Genomic DNA, 20,182 nt, shown 5'->3' on the forward strand with positions numbered 1-20,182 from the left:
GAACCGCCGGGTCGTTCCCAAGCCCCCGACAGTTCGCACTTAAACAACTCATTGGCCTCGGCGTGGCTGCTTCGCAGCCGACGCCAATGGGGGATGATTTTCTTCAGAAACCCTCTTCTTCTTAGCATTTGGGGTCAAACCCTCTTTCAATTTTCTCAACTCAGCTTCCTCGCGCTTGGATCCTGTGATATGTGGTTCAAACATAATCAAGTCTCTAATAGAATTATGTTCACTGGATATTTGTATCCGCTGGTGCCATTGTCAATTTTCGGTAGACTGGTAGCTTACCACCACGCATATTCTGATTTCTGCCCCTTCCCCGGCCACCCATAGGAGCCCGTGGTGGGGGTATAACCTCTGATGCATCCTTCCCCCTCTCATGCTGGTAATCCCTTGTACCCTCCTCTTTAAACTCCGTGTAGAAATCATCATAGCCACCCTCCGCAAAAGGATGACCAGCCTTCTTCTTAAAATCAATTGGAGCTCGCAGATAGGGACCCCAAGGCAAATTACTCGCTCTTCACTAATGTGAAGTCGTTGAGATATTTGATTTTGAAGTGTACTAAATACGTACAGACTAAAACGAGTGAATCTACATATTAAAGGTAGACTAGATACAAAATAAAATGAGTGAATCTAAAAAAGCTGAAGGTACCAATAAAAAAATTTCAGCAAAATGCGTTTCTTATTAAACTCAAATGTTTGAAAGATCAGATATGGCCTCTGCATATTTGAAATGCGCACGAAAAGAATGTGGCGGAGAAATTGGTCTATAAGTGTTTAAAGATTCCACAAAGGTATAAGTCTCTGAAAAGCGGGTTTAACGGCTTAGACTAGCAATAGTGCTAGTATGTAGCTAATATTATGCATCTTAATCCTACAAAGAAAATGCTAATGTGGCAGCTAATCAGTTTTTGTTTTCAGTTTTCACAGCATTGGGAGAAATTTGTACAGTAGAAAATCAAATCCCCAACTTCAGTTACAGACATTTTAGTTGCACATTTCATACATGATAGCACATCTAAGCTAACTAATATAACCGCCATTAGCAAAAAGCAGAAGCCACGGACAGTTAGTTAAAAGCCAGTGAGAGATTTCAGATGTTTAAATGCTTGAAAGGGCTTCGTTGTTCCTTCGTCTATGATACCAGACAGTTTGCATTTTCGGCTTTCTCAGTTCTCAAGAAGATAGGCGTGTGCTCTTATTCCCTGGGAGGAGTACCGGAGCAAGTCTATAGTACAAAGCACAAACCAAGTACCCGATCACACTTCACAGATTTGCGGCTACAGCCATTCCTCTTTCTGAATATACCAGCCAGCAGGTAACACCGCTTCTTCTCTACTGATGAAGTGGTAACATTGGTATGCAAAGCAGATGAAAGTCCGCTCAGTTAAGCCAAACAATACGCCATTAAGTTGGCGCTTCATGTTCCACGTAAGTTTTGATTTAAGATACTTCCAGACATATACGCATGGGCACTATGTTGGACACCAACACCTACGGAAAAAACATGCAACTGCAAAATCAGCATACAAATGATTAATTACTGGATACCAATGTGAGACATGCAACACATTTCTTTGCAACTGAAATGTACAGATACACAAAAGCAAAACTCAAATACTACAACATTATTACCACTGTAAAATAACAAACAAAAAAATGTGGATTAAAGATTTATAGTAACATGCCAGCAGTTATATGTTTTATGCCTCTGCAGGACATATCTATGAAATGCAAATATCTGCAGTCATGTATAATTGATTTTCCCACTCTAAGGTCACAGCAAATTGACGAGACGTTTACCCAAGGCTCAGAGAAGTGTTCCTCCTCCCCAGAAGATCAGATTCACTTGCACACTAGGGAAATGACAGGTGGAGTTTCACCATTGACATATTGTTTTCGAGTTTAGGGTTCTTAGTTGTGTAGTGTTGGATGCCCTTGACGTATTGTTTTCGAGTTTAGGGTTCTTAGTTGTGTAGTGTTGGATGCCCTTCTAAACAATAAACTATTTGCTAGAAGTTGTAAGAAATGAACAAATGACACAATGCTAGAATGTCAAGGGTATAGCTAGTTTACCATGGTATGATCAGCTATTTCATGCAAACTGTTTGCAATTCCTGCCATCAGCCCGGTTAATATTGTTAACCAATGGTAGACATCAAGCATGCAAAACAGTGAACAGACTTAGGAAGGTTCTGGACTTCTGGTGATGATTTGTAGAGAGCTGCATTATTAAATCCCTAATTCCTTATCCAGGGCCACAATGCTACATAGCTACAACTTCCCAAAGATAGGATTGCCAGAGCCAATAAGGCATTTCAGCACAGCTTAGAGAAATTGCCAAAGAAGGATATCCTTATCCTAAAACTGCTGCCCATTCCTCATGGTGTTCCCATATCAAATCCTTTTTTCCCATCAAACATTTTTTTGCTTAACTGACGGATATGAGATAACTGCAGCTGTAGGAAATTCCTGATGTTCCATTTTCTTCTTCGAGCATCCTCAAGGTCTAGAGATCTGTATGCCAGAGCCACCAGATACAGTGCTGGATGCAATCTCCTGCGATTTCGGTTAAGAGAATCTAAGTACATAGTGACACAATATATGAATAGATAGAATATACAGAGTGACACATGTATTTAAAAATTATGAAAAGGCAAGTCTTAACCAAAATGAATGAATAAACCCCTACTTAAAAATAGTAACATAAGTATGATGGCGTCTAAAAAAAGTATGGTTTGCAGCCCTTGCAAGTTGCGACTCGAACTTCTACAAAAACAATTCAGAAGCAACAATTCAATATATTTTCAATGTGAATGCATGTCCATAGTAAATCTCAAATAAAATATGCCGTATACAAGAACCTGGGACAACAGAAGAAACTAGACATTAAGTTTGACTCTGAAACTGCAAAGCTGGGAAATCACCAATCTGGATGACAATGACTTATCTGTCTGTTTATGCAGATGTAACAAGAGAAGGAAAGATCATCAACCAAACAAGCCAAGATAGGCCATATCAGAACGTATAAAGCTTACTTTTCAGATTGCTCATTGACACCATCCCACTGTCTTGGTGAAAGAACTGTCCTCCCTTTCTTGTCTCTCCCAAATGTCTCGATGTACCAACCACCAGTGTCATGCATGTAACAACGTGGCTCAAAAAGCCAATACCTGCAAGCGAAGAATATTGTATGAAGGCTTACTATTGCCATACTCTGTACTATTTTGAGGGGTAAGAATGATTTCTATATTCATAATCATAGGTGAATAGGCATTGAATCTATTTTGACAATCAAATTACTTGTTGAGTTGTAGTACAATTCTTTGATTCACTACTGTTTGGATGAGGGAAATATTCCTATATTCAATACTAGTGAACATGCAATGCTTATCAATCGGAAAAATAGTAACTCTGAACTGAACACCTATGTGAAGATCTTCTTTCCCAGTCGTTAAAGACACTTCATGCTTACACGCTTGACTACCAAATTAAGTGACTGCTCTGATTCTGATTGAGTGTGTTGCAGGGTGTTCAAATTCTGCAATCATAAATAACAGAGTGTAGGGCCACAGTGCTCTTCATTGTCGTAATTTGAGAGGCATACAGAATTAGCGGTTTACAACAAAGCATGTAAACCGTTGACCACAACTGACACCTCAATCCTCCTGGAGTGTCCTTTACATGTTCCTTGCTAACAATTAATGTCAAGATGAGTTCACTGCAATTTACTATTCGTAAGGAAAAATCTCCCACGGTTCCTACACATAAAGTATGAGCACAACCCACACGGGAACATAGAAAGGAAGGCATACCTGCTAGGTGGCAACCGAGCCCTACTACATCGACACTCACAGGGTGAAACTTTGTCTCCAACTTGATACCAATGCATGTGTTTAACCTACAGAATTTGCATCAATATTTGACACAAAAGTGCAGTCTAGAGATGTGCCACTTGAATTACACAAACTGATACATAAATTGTAGCTAACCCATTTATACTTTGTTTAATATAATGTGAAAAAGGTATGCATACCATAAGTGTCCTATGCTTCACAATTAGATGGGTCTCTGTTCCACGGCCATCATAGACAGAGCAAGATCCTTCCTCCCCAGTGGTGTCCAACCCAGTGATTGTTCCCAAAAGGAGATGCTCCTGTGTCACATCAGATGCAGCCACTTCATTTGGAACAAGAAACACATGTATGTGATCTTCGACGTCTGATTTGTCGATGCAATTGCACTTGAGCCTCCTATTTGCAGTGGCCACTACTCTCCCACAGATTCGCAATTCAACATCCTTGTAAGCATCTGATGGGGGGCTCTCACTATCCTCGTCCGCTTTCTTGTGAATATTTACAGGACTAGGTATTGAATCTTTCTCCGTGTTTGCTGTAACGTTTGGAGTAACCACGTAAGTTCCAAAACCAGCATGTGGCAGCTTCTGATGACAAGCATCTGGCAGCTCTTGGACGCTATCAGCTAGACTAACAATACCAAACAGATTGCGGCCTGATACAAGGTGCAATAGCTCAGAGGTCTCACACACAGACCTCTCCTCAGCTTCAAAGCAATCAGGAAGGAAATCCATGGACTCCACCTCTGGGCCATAGTACGCAGCATGGACTGCGGAGTACAGTTCACTTTCAAGCCTATCAAAATAACTTGAGCCAGTGGCAATCCTCTTTTTCGTGACAATGTCGTCGACGGTAAGCCTATACCATTTAAGCCATTCGACAACATTACTTTCTCTAGGCACCGCAATGCCTGAACCATATGGATATACACTCTGCGATGGCCTAGGATGCTTCTGCATAACTACCCTCTGCGAACGCAGGAAGCTATCGTAGTGAGCCCTTCTCTGCGAATCGGATAGAATCTGCAACACCGGAAAAGCAGCCGTGAGCCCGTGAGCAATCCACAGAACACAATTTCGGGCTTCTGGTTGATTGCTTCTTGCTTCGTAATAAAGTGAACCCTATGCTATGCAAGTGCACGTATTAGCACTGAAGTAATTTCCACTTCCCAGATGAACAATTCATTTGGGCGAATCCCCAATTGGTCATTTGTCTACACAGTCTAGAGCCGGTGTTGACATGTTTAAAGCAAAATTGGAATCAACACGGTACGAGGTTGGCTAGTGCTAAATCATGCATCCGTGCCAGCACAACTGAATCGAACGGATACCTCGTAGGCCGCGAGGATCTGAAGAAACCGGCGGGAACCGGCGGCGGCAGCGACGTCCGGGTGGGTCTCCTTGGCGAGGCGATGGAAGGAGGCCTTGATCTCCGCGGAGGAGCTCGTCTCTCCCACCCCGAGCACGTCGTAGGCGTTGCTGGACGCTCCCCCCTCGTCACGGGCGGACGTGCTCGCCGGCCGGCAGCGCGACGCGAGCGGGAGCGGGAGGACTGCGTTGCCGCGGAGGAGGAGGAGTCGCCGGAGCTCCGCCGCGCGAAGCGCCATAATTGTTCTGTTGCCGCTGCTGCCTTCGCCGTGTGGAGCCGGAGTGGCGGTAGTGACACCGTTGGCCGCCTATCTGAGCGGCGGCGGACGGAAATGGACGGTTTTTTTGTGTGTGTTTTGATGAGACAAAATAGACGAGAGACATGGAAGAAGATGGCGTGGAGGGCTGAGAAGCTAGCCGCGCATTCGTAGCCCGTTGCCGTCCAGCTAGCATATAATGGCCCGCCAATATATTTGGGCCGGTGAGAGAGTTTTACATTAGACGATTCTACATCGACGTTTTTCTACCAGAGCTTTCTTCTGTTTTTAGATATTTCTTGAGGGATTTGCTCCCTCAAATCTTTCACTATTTAATTTGCATTGTGATTCGTGCTAGTTATAAGGTGCAACATGAGTCGTAACTAAAATTTGATGACATCATCTGACCGAGAATGAAGTTAGTCCTCAGTCGACTGAGAAATAGTCACATCCCATTTTTAAAAGAATAGAAGCCATATATTAAAAAAATCATCTTTAAAAAATCCTAACTCAAATAGAATAAAAATTCTAGTGGGAATAAGTCATCGTCTCCAACCGCACAGATGGCATGTCGCGAGCCTAATACAATGTTACACAACCTCTGGCAATGCCATGGCCAAAAGATTGTTATACTTGTGGCCAGATGTTGCCATGATACACCAAGGAAGACGGTCAATAGCACAGACAAGAAGACAAAAAGGTCTGACGAGTAGACTTGACTCCTCGCGGATGCTAAACGTGTCATCGCGATATTTTTATTGACAAGGCAAACGCCACCACAAACGAAGGTGGATGAACTATGATTAATGACTTATTGACTTTACCACATAACCGAGGGATCATATCTGGGAAAACCAATCCTCACGTACCAGCGGCGATGTCGGAACCAACGCCACTACGATGAGTGGTTGAAGTTACTTTATTTCAATGCATCATCACTTTCACCATCCAGACAAAGAAAATGAGGACACCAAAATATAAAACCTAGACAAATAGTTCCTCAAGTGCAAAGGTCCATGGTTTTCCATCCTGTTAGCGCGACAATCCATGGCCTTACCCGTCTCGTGGCACGAAAGCCAGCCGACGAAGACGAGGGAGTCAGCCAGTAGTGTTTTGGCTTGTTAACTCTATCTTTGATTTTATAGGATTCCAACATCCACTTCAAACTCTTTTTTACACTCGTTCTGGTAGAATCGATGCAATTGTTCATGTGTTTTTCCTTTGTTATATTTGAATGACTATTCTTGTAATTTTATTGTGTTTTAGAATCTTATCTTTTTCCACTTGCATTACGGTAGAATTTATGTGTTTGAATTGTTGTTTTGTTTCTCAATCTTGTGGCCGAAAGAGATCCTGAGAGAAGGCTGAAAGGTGACTAGAAGCACTAGTTATCCACATTAATAATGGTAGAGAAACTATCATGTAAGACACAAGGAAACCATAGTCGCCTCTCTTAGTCACATGAAAGCGGTTGGAAACACCGATCAACGTTTAGAGCGTAGGTTTTAGTCGCTTCCATGTAAGGTTTGTATGTTCTCTGCGATGAACATCCCCACGGCTCTATCCCCATACTAGTGTGATCAGTGTGATCACGGTTGTCGATATGGTCATCACTAGGGAGCCTCTTTGATGTTCGTTCTAGCATATTGACGGAATCAATTTGGTGGGTGTTTCCATAGGGAGTTCTCCTGTCCATGTATTTTGCTTTTCCCGGATTTCTTCACAGTAGTATGGGGCAAAAGTTAACAATTTGCCTTCCTTGCAATAGGTTTAGTCATGGATGCCTCCACCTGTTTTTAATATTACAATAGACTATTCATGCGGATTTTCAAAACGTTTGTGGTTAGTCTGGCCTTCCGGCGTAGGCTTCTCTTTGTGCTCCCCTTTTATCGTGGCCATGCATGTTTATCTTTTTTGCTCTCAACTTTTGTCATGGTAGAGTGATGGTACATTCGGAGATGCAAATCCGAAAGCCAAAAAAGACATCGTTGAGAGATTCTATTGGAACTCCTTACTGTTATTGTATACCCTGTCAACCAACATATAGTAAAGAGAAGTGTGCCAAAAGCTTACGCGAGTGCTTCACATGTGTAGCTCGTGTGGTTTGGTTATCATTTTTGCTACAACCGTGAACAAGAATCCTTTTCACAAATTTTTAGGATAATCAAGCAAACTTAGGAAGACGCTTACATTCCTATGTACTCCGTAGATAAAGTTAGGTCGGTCGTTTCTGGATGGAGGTTGTAGATTGAAAGTGATATGTTTCTGTCGTCATGTACGTACCTAATTAAGGTAGAACGAAGTCACGACGACGTGGAAACGACTTGCTCTCCTCGAAGCCCACGGAAATGAGAGCTATGGGTGTATTGGTTGCCGACGGAAATTCTACTACCGTTTATTAGGGTATTATTATTTGCTTAGAGAAAAAAATTGAACCATTTATTTGGTAAACAAAATATGAGTTATATGTCATAAAAATTATACCATCTTTACTAGTATTAAATTGCAATAGGTGGTGGTTGGTGTCACAAACTGACCAAAAAGTTTTTTAGGCCCAACGTCTTTGAGCAACCGTAGGCCCAATGTCTCCTCACGTCAGAAATAATCGAAAATAGCACATCGACCGATCGGAACTGGATTTGCGTCCGTGTCCAAGTAGTATCCTCTCTTCCAACTAGAGTTTGACTTAAATTATTTGTCTAGGTTATTATATAGAGCTCTGAGACTAGTCACAATGGGAAGTATCATACGCTACTATCATGCACATGATACTAGTTTATGATACCACATCCACAATGCATAGTATCATAATATGGTATCATAGTTATGTCATATTTAATATTTTGTAGAATCTCAATGCAAATGTGTGTACATGATGTATTTGTCATGAAGTTTTCTAGATTTATGTGTCATGATACGGTATCATATTATGATACTACTCCCATCTCTCACCTCATTAATTGATGTGACACATCAGATTTTTGCCAACATGGCATGCATGATACTACTTATGATACTTCCATTGGAGCTAGTCTGAAGAGATTATAACTCAGCGGAGAGCCGGAGAGGCGTGCTGCCGTGCGCTCGTGCATATGTTGCACATATGTGGGCAAGGAACCAGAGCGCTGCAAGAAAATAAACGTGCGATCTCTCCTTGTCCATCCAAACCAGCATCGGCATGCACCGATCAACAACAAGAAAAAAAGACTTCCTTATCCGTCCCGTAAGCACTCTGCATAACCTGATCGCTTTAGAAAGCTTGTCTGACATTGCTACATACACATCTTGCAAGCATTGACTGGTCAACCATGACGTATTGATCACGGCGTGAATGCAAAACAGATTTACACATACTCCCTCCGTCCCAAAATGTAAGCGTCTAAGGACTGGTCAAAAGTCAAACTTTACTAAGTTTGACCAAATATTTAGAAAAATATATTTACATCTACAATATCGAATGGACATATTAAAAAAATATATTTTATGGTGAATCTATTCATGTTGATTCATTACTGTAAATGTTTATATTTTTGTGTATAAATTTGGTCAAACTTAAAAAAACGTTGACTTTTGAGTAATACTTAGACGCCTTACATTTTGGGACGGAGGGAGTACTACAATACGACCATGGTTGATAAAAGCCGTAATAATCACGTAGATCATGTAAGTGTTCTACTAATGCACATGCATGCAGTTTATTTCAAGGTTATAAATTTCGGTTCAAGTACTATACTTGTATATTTGGAGATCCAGAAGGTGAAGGAATTATTATTAAAATTTAATAAAATTTAATAGAATTCTAAGGCCATCTCCAACTGGGAGACCCAAATCGGCACGCTGGAACATCCGTTTGTGTCCGTTTGGGTGGGCGCGCAGACAGAGGACGGCGTCCGCCTGGCCGTTTGGGTCGCGCGCTGCGCCCAACGCTGCGGCCACCCATTTTGCCAACGCTGCCTAGACATTTCGTTGAACAGGGTGCGGGGACAGGCCATCGCTGCTGGGGCATCGGTCTCGGGGCCTTGGAGTGCGTCGCCGGCGCACGGTTGAGGTCAATAGACGAAGGCGATGGCCCGTCATGGACTCGCCCACCTCCGGTGACCCATCCCATGGCGGGTTCAAGAACCGCCCCGCCGACGCCGGGCAGGTACCCAAACGGGGTAGTTGGTGGGGCTGTTGACCGGGGAGGAAGCGGCCGAGTCACGGAGGAGCCGGAGCTTCCCGCCGAGGCTGTGCCGACGCCCGTCGCGGCCAGCTGCGCGAGCGCGTTGTGGCCGTAAAAGAGGATGACATGCTCTTGTATGGCATTCTCCTTCGCCTCCGTTTGGAGGAGTTGGAGCTGCTCGGCCGCCCTCTGCCGCTCCTCCGCGGCGGAGGCCTCCCTCTTCCGTTAATCGAGCGCCCTGCGCCGCTCGTCATGCTTCTTGTTCTCCGTTTTCTCTGCTCCGCGATGAGTTCGGGCCTCGCCTTCTTCGCCGCCTCAGCGGGCTACGCGACCACCGGAACGGCCGGGACCTCCTCAGCGATAGGAGCGACCACGACAGTGAGCTCGGCCTCGTCTCCGATGGTGGCGGCGGCGACAACTTCGTCGGCCATCCTTTAGGTTTGATACTAGAGTTCAGTGGCTGCGGTTTCAGAGGCGGACACGCTGGCCAGGGGAGGACAAGGGGAGGACGCGACATGACAGCCCTTGGTGTCCGCGGCCACGCAAACCAGGCCCAGATTTGGGACGGCTTTGGGTTATCCCGGACACCGTGGCTATCCGTTTTTGGGTTGCATCCGTGCGTTGTGCTACGGATTTGTCCGATTCGAACCATCCGGACGCGCGGACGTGGGAAGGGTCGTCCCATTGGAGATTGCCTAATTTGACGGAGGTAGCGACGCCTCCGGAGACGACCACAGTCCGTTAGATCTCTTCATGGAACATAGTACCTGAACACGCATCAAGGTACTATTGGTAGTGGCAAAAGTTCATCTCCAGTAATGTCATAGCGGGATATTTATGAAATTTTTCCCGTAGCAACGTACGGGTATTTAGCTAGTTTAGTTAATATTCGAAAGAAATTTTGAATGGTATACGTTTTTTGTGATATACAGGTTATATTTTGTTGCCCGATTTTTTGTAGTCAGCGTGGCCCATGATACACCATTGCATGTGTGAATTGTCCTGTACGGCGCATTTCCCGGCCGAGAACGTCGTCTTGTCCCGACGACGGCGGCGATGAAGGCCAGCTCGACACGTTTGCATAATGCGGACCCCGTCACCCGTCCGTCGAATGGCACATGCATATCGTGAAAAATTCTGGATCCGCGTCGATCGGACTGGGCTACACGCGGGGATGTGTCGTGATCGCCTTATCCATTGCGTCCAGCGTACAGTACAGTCCGAGAGTGCGGGCACACTGACACCGCTCTGGTTTCCAGGTTGACACGAGCACGTGCGTGCCCACTACCACGCGCGGCGGCACTGCAGCTACGGCCGTGCAGGCTGGGGCAGATAAAATAACTCGCGAAACTGCGTACATGCATGCATGGCGGAGGGAGCGCCGGAGCAGACGCTAGTGGCCACTGCTCCACCGAAGCGTGAGCTCTCGCAGCCGCGGCCCATGCCCTGCACTACACTGCACGCACGCGAGCAGAGCTCCACCATACCATAGTGCAGTCCACTCCGGCGAGCAGAGCTAGCCGACTCATCCGCCCGTTGGTGGCGGGCCCCGGGCCCCCGGCGCCGTGTTCGCCACCGCCTGCATCCGCGTCGATGCCATTAACTTCGAGCCAGCCGAAATGGCGCACCACGCCGTGGCGTGCGGGCACCCCGTACCTCCGTCCGTCCTCGCTGTGACGCAGAACAAACAGCCATCCTACACAATTGCACACACCCCAAGCCCCAAGGAGAATATAGGCCAAAATAACAAACAAGTGCGTTTCCGGATTTAGAAGAAGAGGAAGGCGTGACGCTGACGCTGAGATTGCTCCCATACTCAACGACCAACATGCCTACCGAGCGCGGCGGGAATTTACGCGATCAAAGGCATGGTGCGTTACACCGAGCGGCCACATTTTTGGTATCGGCCAAACAGGGCTTGCAGTTTTCACGCTCCACAAACTCGAGACGACCAAGCTTGCAAACCTCAGCAAGAAAGAGACCATGAACGCGGAAAATCATTTTGGCTGCGGAGCACCAATGCTCTCGGCGTATAGAAAGCTAAAAAAATTATATTTGCATGTTTTATATTCTGAGCTACACAAAAATGATAAAGTTTGTTTTTTTAGAGATATGAAATCACCATGCTCAGATCTACACTTTTGTTATTTTTGTTTAGCCCAAACTACACTTTAAATTGAAAATTTGCTCGTTTGTGAGATAAATTACTGGATACATCATGATTTTTTCATAATTTTTTGAAATTTCGATTTTTTTTTACTTAGGAGATCACTCGTGCCCATGTGTACTATATCTCTGTCCATGAATGGAGCATGATTACACTCTTCTTCATGTTTTGTAAATAAGCACGACCGTTTGTCGAAAACTCCAAATAAAATCGATCTACACGTCTCGCTTTATTTCTTAAAATTCGAAAACCAAATTTGCAAGTTTCAAAGAGATCCGGAAATAAAATTCCTTGGATGTAGCTAACGACGTATACTTCAAAGGTGCAAGATCTCCACACAAAATAGTGGTTAGCATTCTAGGCCACACACACACAAAAAACGTCAAAGATATTATGTACCCTAGAATCAATACTAAGTATGTTTTGTATTGAGACAGTGCCTCTTCGTGGGTATGCATCACTGTCTACATTCAAACCTTTTTCTCAATTCTATTTTAAAACTTGTTAACATATAATCTTAAAACTTTGAAAACAGAGGAGATAAATGTAGCTGCGCCTCGTCGTTTGTCCGCACCCGATGGTGTGCGAACTATACGTGTACTCCCGGGGAATGGAAGGCAAAACGGAATGTTTTCCAGATTTAGAAGAAAGCGTGACGCTGAGATGGTTCCATGCTCATTAACTGGCCTACAAGATTGGCGGGAATTTACGCGATCAAGCAATGGTGCGTTACACCAAGCGGCCAGATTCCTGGTATCGATCGGCCAGACATAGTTGCAGCTTCGAAGCTCCGCTGTCTTTTTATAGAAACGCAACACAAAGCACGGGACGCCCAAGCTTGACTGTGAACCGAGCATGATTTCCATGGTTTTGCTGTAAGTAAGGATTAGAGTTTCCCTTGCTTGGGAGTTGGGAGGATGGTTGCTTTGCCTAGACGTACGGCTGCAACTGCAAGCCTGCAACAGTGCAACGGTCGGCAAACTCAAACGCTCGACGGCGTACCGCGTCCTCACCGGGGCCACTCAGACAGGCCCACTCGCGACCCGGCCCACCCACGGCCCTGGGAGCCCAGGCCGACGAGCCGCCGCCGTCTCCCCCGTCCACACCGGATCTCAAGCTGCCACCCCGTTCACAACAGGAGCGGCGGAGACAGACAGCAGTGTGTAGACCGTACACGTGAAAACCGTAACGCGGCGGAGCAAAGCACCACGGCTATCCGTGACTGCTGCGGTCGATACGGACAAAGCGGCTTGGATAGATAGCCCGCACTACACTCGCTGTCTCCACTAGGCAACAATCTAACGTGGGTTCGTTCGGACAAAAACCGAAGGAATCCTTGTGTATTTTAGCACGCAATCACACTTGCAGCCATGCACTACGGCTACTGACTACTGTATCATTCCCATCCATCCAAGTTGGCCACGGCCATGCAGTCACAGCACAGCACACACTACTAGAAAAAAGGCTTTCAGTGGCGCACCACATATAGCCATCAGTGGCGCACTAGTGGTGCGCCACTGTTATCACGCCACTGCTAACACATAGTAGTGGCGCACTAGGGGTGCGCCACTACTAGCCTAGATACCTGTGGCGCACCGCCCGGTGCGCCATTGACATGCCCACCGGTGCGCCACTACTACTCCAAAGTGGTGCGCCACCGTTGGTCGAGGCGATGCGCCACCACTGTGCAGAAGAGGTGCGCCACTGCTACAGTTTTGCGTGCGCCACTGGTCCAGCTAGTTGGTGCGCCACTGCTGCGTTAGTACGTGCGCCACTGCCCTCTCCGGGACGTGCGCCATCGCTACTTATCCTTGTGCGCCACTTGCTAGTCTCGGAGAGGATCACGGGCGGTGCGCCCTTGGATCGATAGCGGTGCGCCACTGCTACTTAGTGGTAGTGCGCCACGGATGGTCCACTAGTGCGCCACTTGCTAGGATTTCGAATTTTTTTTTTGTATCTTGGCAGGTATTTATACAGGTTGTATATGACGAGTACAATAGCACAATACGGGATATATAACGAGCATATAAACAACGGCACAGACTTATCCATACATAGTTCTTCACATTAGCCCCACATGATTCACAAGCATTCACATTAGAGGTTACAATGCAAGTTACGGTGTTACAAGTCACAAATGAGCTAGTAGTGGCACAAGATCGATCATCTAAACTAGCATCACATAGAAGAGAGCTAGAGTCACTACTAGCACCGTCCCGATGAAAGTGGTCTTCATCCGGTTCCTCCTCCGCTCCGTCCTCTCTCCCGCCAGATAGCGTGCGTATCTGTCTTCGGCCTCCGCTCTAGTGGTGTACCCTTTGTAGTCTGTTACCGCTAAAACGGTGAACCTGTCTCCGACACTCCTCCCGGTCGTTGTAGACTCCGGGAACCTTGCCCTTGTACACGACATACCACGTCATATCTGCGTACATATGCACAAGCCAAAGAAACATTAGTGCACGCTCATAGATGTTTGCAACGAATAAGAGCAAATTCAAAAACGATCCAAGTAGTATGAACTAAAAGGCATGCCTCATACATTGTTGGTCGGAACAAATATTAACATTTAGGGACGGAGTAAGTGAAACCAAGTAGGATGCACAATAGATTGATACTTGTGTCATCGCACCAGGTTCACTTACCCCTCCCCCAAGTGTATAGGTGACCAACATTCTAATCATCGGCATTTTGAGATACCAAAGCAAATAGAAGAATGACAAGGGCCTCATACTTTGTCGGTCCAAACAAATATTAACATTTAGGGAAGGCGTCGGTGAAACCAAGTAGGATGCACAAGAGATTGATACTTGTGTCATCGCACCGGGTTCATCGACCCCTCCCAAGTGTATAGGTGACCAACATTCTAATCATTGGCATTTTGAGATACCAAAGCAAATGGAAGAATGACAAGGGCCTCATACATTGTTGGTCGAAACAAATATGAACATCCCGGGATGGCGTTAGTGAGGCCGGGTAGGATGCACAAGAGATTGATATTTGTGTCATCACACCGGGCTCACTAGCGACACCCGGAGTGTACTGATTGACCGAACATTCTAATCATCGGCAATGCAAACAAAATTAACGACCAAATCAAGTGCGGAAAACGATAGAGCCATATATATAAGTTCACAAACATAGCCGAACTAGTAATTAAACGGACATGCAAGTAAAGTGTTGGATAAAGTTTATTACAACGAAGCTCGTCTTTAGTTCACAACTACATAACTAGGCTCGCACATCAAGACTTTTGCGGAGCGTGGATAAAACCGCCGCCTTTCTTCAAGCACATCCATGAGCGGTAGTCGTCACCCTGCATTTGGAGCATTGTGTCTATGTCACTATTTGACGGTCGATAGCCGGCGCGAGAACTCCCCGCGCTTCTAACGACATCTTGATGGATGATTTCACAAAACTCTACTTGGATGCGGAAGAAGTCTTGCTTGATGCCGTCGTCGGGGACCCGCGCCAATTTGTTGGCCCGGTCTGCGAGATGCTCGGGTAGCGTAAGCTGCTGCTGGTCCCGTATGAACTTATCCATGTGATAGAGGGCGTAGTAGGCATCCTTGTTACTAGAAGGCGGCTTCTTGACGCAGGGAAACTTTGTTTGGTGCTTGAACACATGCTTCCCGTACCTAACATTTGGCCTCTGCATGTTGCCTTTCGCTTTGACGTAGGCATTGAGAGCATCATCAAGTACGGCCTTGACATTCGTGTAGTCCGTGGTTGACTTACCGTCCGCATCGAGGTATGTGGCCACGGAATGCTTCGGGGTTATGGAGATGAGTGTGCAGGTTTTGTCTCTGCGTAGAACACATAATGTTTAAGAACATGACGATTGAAATCTAAAAAAATCACGAGTTAAGACCGGTACGGTGAGGGGGTGACTTACTCGGGAAATACGGGCGAGGAGGATGTTAGACTTCTTCGGTTCGCTAGAAAGAAGTCTTTGAGGTATCCACTCGCGACTGCCCGGTCTCCGGCGGTGGCCAAGTGGACGGCACGCATGTAGAAGGGGTCGGCTATCGCGATGTCCGGGATGTTGTTTCTAATGATCCGCATCGCCTTGCTGAGCGAGTATAGGCGAATGAAGGTGTAGTGCAGCGGATAAGCTGTTCGGCATGGCAAAGATGTCATCATACCGCGAGGAAGATCTTCTCCGCGAAGCCACTATCGACAAAGCCAACGCCCGAGGGCACCTTGGCAATATACACTCGGGTATCCATTATCTTTCTCCACGAGACGCCGCTCCTCCATAAACTGAATACCGTCAACCGGAGATCGCATAGGACCGGGTGCAGCATCGTACAATCTTTGAATTAGCATCCGCTCACCCGACACATGCACCCTCGCCTCGATATTCTTGGGCACTGGTGGCCCGTCCCGAGCACGGATAGGTGCCGGCTGGGCTGGCGGACTTGTCATCCTTCTTCTTTCTTTTCCGTCCCTTCGGCTTCATTTTCTTCGGGACTGCATTCTCCTCTTCGCAAGCCTTCTTCGGTGTGTTAGGACCGATAACACTTCTCACCTCGGCTATCGGCTGAGTCTCGGTGAAGTCGGCAGCTGGAGGCGTCTCCCGAGAACGAGAATAGGCGCCGCTTGTTGCAAAAGGTTTTCCCCTCGGCGGCAGCTTGAGAGGGTTGGCTACTGAGATCGTAGTCCATCACCCCAAAATCGAAGTTGCGGTCCGGGTTGGCGAACGTCTTGTCCTCGTCCGGACCGTCGTTCGGTTCTGTGCCATCTGCATGTCCACATCAGCTGATGGCGGCACCGTTGGGGTGGTCTTGCCATGGCTTGGCGCCGGCATGGCTTGGGGTGCTGTCCGTGGGGTGGTGTCGCTCGCCCCCAAACGAATCTGGCTCTTTGGCCAAACCATGGACCAATTGAAGCATTGGTGGAGGGCAAGGACCTGATCATCTTCGTCGGCACCATCGGGTTGAAAGGGAGGTACCACGTCGTCGTAGCCGCTAAGCACCCGAATCGGTTGAATCCTATACACGTCGGGTTGCATGGGTCTACCGTGTAGCGGCGGTTGCTCGGTTGAACGATTTTGGCCTTGGCAACATCGATCAACTCGCCGTTCACAAAGTGCGAGGAGAGTGCATGGGACGTCGACGGCGGAGCTCTGCGGAAAACATGTAGGGCGTTAGGGATGGCTAGCTAGTCAAAGGATGGGATATGGAAGTCATTGGCCGAGGGTTGGTTACCGTGATGGCGTCCGGCTCGGCTAAGGTCGAGGCACCGCCGGCGACGGGCGTGCAGCTGATGGAGTGGCCGCTTGATGGCGCGGTGCCGGGCGGCGTATTATCCGCAGCGACGGGTGCATTGAGCTGAAGTAATGGCGCCGCGGGAGACACCAAGGTTGGCGCCGCGGGAGCCACCACGGTTGGCGCCGCGGGAGCCACCAAGGTTGGCGCCGCCGGAGACACCATTGTTGCCGCCTGCGGACTCACCGATGGCTCCACGTTGTGGGAGTTGCTGCCCGCGAGCTGGGAACCGGGGGTTCCCCCTTTTGTCCTCCCTTATACCACGCGTCCAGACCGGCAACCAAGGTAGGGATGAGGGAGCTAAGCGTCGTGCCCACTTGGTCCTCCACTTGCTGTCGTTGCGTCCTCTGTTGGGTCTCCACGATTTGTTGCACTTGTTGCCGCACTTGCTCCTCGACCAATGTCGGGATCTGCGCAACTTGTGCCTTGAGCTGTGCGACCTCCTTCTCATCGATGGGGGGCTTTCTCTCCTTTTTCCCCGACTTATAGTATTCGACCATTTCATAGAGCATCCTTCGCCGGCCACACGACCAGCCGACGTCGGCTTACTCAATGGATCCCTCTTCTTGTGGGCATTCAACGCCCTATTTAAAGGGTTGTCCCAAGGGGCACACTTGCGAGGAGCTCGTGGACCCCGCGCCGCTACTAGCTTCCTTTTCACTTTCCGCGGCGGTCTCCTTAGCCTACGGGAGGAACATGCATGAACCATTTAGAAATTTGGATTCATCAATAAGAATGCAACCATAAAGGAGCTAATTAAGCGGGTGCATTCCTTACCAGAAGAGCCTCAAACTCCTTCACATCCGGAGTGGTGGTGAGCTCCTTTGTTTTCGGGTCAAGACGGTACCGGGCCGGGAGAAAGTTCCTGGTTTGCTTGTTTTTGTATTGCGGGAAGAGGGGCTCGAGGCCGTTCTTCACACGCTCCTTATCCGCGGCGTCCCATTTCGGTTGCGCCACCCTAAAACCGCCGGGACCAAGTTTGTGGGTGCCTAAGTTCAGTTTTCGCATGTCCTTCCCCCACCGACTAGAATCCGACGTTGACTCGCTCTCGCACTTGATCTTGAAATCAGCGTAGTCTTGCTCGGTGATCGAGGGATTTGACTCCTTGATCTTCTCGTAACTCTCACCATTATTAATCATTGTCTTCACTCGGTTCCTCCAACTAGCGAGGGCGGTGCTCATCTTCGTGAGGGCGGCATTGTGCACTTTGTTCCGCATGAGACGCTTTTACGAGCAGTCCACCGGGAACTCGTATCGTTCGTGCGGCTTACGGAAGAGGAGGGTGCGCAAATTCGCTCGGTCGGGATGCCCGAGGTTCTCGGTGTTGATCGAGACCGTGCTCCGGAGGATGCACCCGAGTTGGGCAGCGTAACCTTTGACTAAATCGGGGCGCCGTTGGAAGCCCGGTGGCGTTCACTTCGGTGAATGCACGCTTCACGGTGCTGAGCACATTCGGGCGACGCTCCCTCCGTAGCTTCTTCGGTGCGCCGGTGTCATCCTCGCCGGTACCATCCGTGGTGTCATCCTCGGCGGCACAATCAGTGGTGTCAGCATCGGCGGCATCGTCCGCTCGGTACTATGGATCGGTGCCATCATCCTCGCCGTCGTCGCGGCGAGGTTGTGACTCCATCACCTCCATTTCATCGGTTAGCATCCAGAATGGCTTGCTACCGCTGCCGCCGGCCTCTTCGTTGTTGGCCATGTTCGAACTAAGTAGGAAAAAATGCATAAAGTTAGCGCAAGATTTCACGGAAAAATTGGGCATGACCTATGCTAATTTATGGACATATGAGTGCCCCATTTTCGCCGAAACGGAAATGAATCAACATTTCGGCGATAATGGGCAACTCTGTCGATCCCTGCACAAGAAAATGACACCATATACACACCAGCAACAAAATGCTAGCAGCGGTAGCAACAACAAAATGCACCGGATGGCAAGGAGCATGCAACGGCTAGCTAGCGGCACCAGCTAGCGGCAGCATCGGCATCAACAATAAAATGCACTAAGTGCTTCTCCATGTGCTGCTCCACAAAAACAATGGTTACAATTTAACAAAAGTACACCAATGCCCAAGGCGACGAGCAACCTTGTAAACTATGCAAGTAGCGGCGGCAAGGCTGAGCGACCGATAGCACCATCCAACGGCACCTAGTAGCATGCTAGTAGCGGCCGGCTAGCGGCGGCACCAAGCTAGCGGCGGCAAGCAACCTAGCGGCAGCTAGCACCAAGCTAGCTAGCAGCAACAAGCTATAGCGGCGTAAGTAGCGAGGCTCGAAGCAATTACCAGCGAGCAGCATTTCAAATATGCTAGTGATTCTGAAATATATCATTTCACCATGTTCCAAATTCCTAATTAATTCAATAATATCTTGCCGGGGCCAAAGAATCAAGTACATCATTTGTTGTTATCAAAAATATATAGTACATCCCTTCACCGAACCGAAATCCACTAGTCTGTAGAAGTATATACTTAGGGTCCAGGAAATCACTCCTAGGCCAACTAAGTAGAACCGAGAAAAGCAAGCAAGGCCACAAGCCAGCCATCAAATAAAGTAACCATGTATAAGCGGCATATCTGTTTAAAGTATGCATATCAACACTTTGCACACTACCGGCAAGCAAACCATGTCGGGGAGCTAGCAAAGTATTCACTTTACACCACAACAAACTTGTTCATGGTACTATGGAGTTCAAAGCGAGGAACAGAAACATCCATGTATGAATTACTTGCACTCTTTCATCACTTAGGGAAAAACACATAGCGGCGGCATAGCAAGCAAGCAAGCGGCACCTAACAACGGCAACCTATCTAGCAGCAGCAACCTATCTAGCAGCAGCAACCTATCTAGCACCAGCAACAACCTTAAAAATGACAAGTTAGTTAGATTTGGCCTATTTCACTCTTAAAGGGTAGCTCTGTATTTTTTTAGAAGGAAATGCTCACTGGTCGGCACCTATCTAGCAGCAGCAACAACACCAAGTAACAGATGAAAACTCAGAAATCTCAGTAAGATTCGGTAACCTAGGCATGAAAACTACAACTACCTATCAACACTCTGCATTGGCAAGTGAAAGCAAACACTCTACATTCATTTTTG

General features: G+C 47.4%; 1 protein-coding gene across 2 annotated transcripts; it reads right to left on the reverse strand.

Moving 5' to 3' along the window:
- Window positions 1-935: 935 nt before the first annotated feature.
- LOC124704365 lies at window positions 936-5,466 on the reverse strand. 2 transcript variants are annotated; one of them, XM_047236618.1, is made up of 6 exons: window positions 5,191-5,466; window positions 4,040-4,882; window positions 3,819-3,904; window positions 3,042-3,176; window positions 2,080-2,562; window positions 936-1,497 (listed from the first exon to the last, which is right to left on the reverse strand). In XM_047236618.1, exons 1-5 carry the CDS (start codon window positions 5,464-5,466, stop codon window positions 2,385-2,387), a joined length of 1,518 nt encoding a protein of 505 aa, XP_047092574.1. In that variant the 3' UTR covers window positions 936-1,497; window positions 2,080-2,384. The 2 variants fall into 2 exon arrangements, with proteins under 2 accessions (XP_047092574.1, XP_047092576.1); XM_047236620.1 differs by lacking the exon at window positions 2,080-2,562.
- Between the last annotated feature and the right edge of the window lie 14,716 nt (window positions 5,467-20,182).

The sequence above is a fragment of the Lolium rigidum genome, chromosome 3, assembly GCF_022539505.1.
Source record: "Lolium rigidum isolate FL_2022 chromosome 3, APGP_CSIRO_Lrig_0.1, whole genome shotgun sequence".
In the NCBI taxonomy this organism is placed as follows: domain Eukaryota; kingdom Viridiplantae; phylum Streptophyta; class Magnoliopsida; order Poales; family Poaceae; genus Lolium; species Lolium rigidum.

Excerpts from the sequence above, each read along its gene's own strand:
- LOC124704365 (XM_047236618.1), bottom strand. The coding sequence starts at position 5,466 with ATGGCGCTTCGCGCGGCGGAGCTCCGGCGACTCCTCCTCCTCCGCGGC. Across the intron at positions 3,905-4,039 it reads TGAAGCATAGGACACTTATG|GTTAAACACATGCATTGGTA; the intron begins GTATGCATACCT and ends CAAATTCTGTAG. Across the intron at positions 3,177-3,818 it reads GCTCGGTTGCCACCTAGCAG|GTATTGGCTTTTTGAGCCAC; the intron begins GTATGCCTTCCT and ends CTTCGCTTGCAG.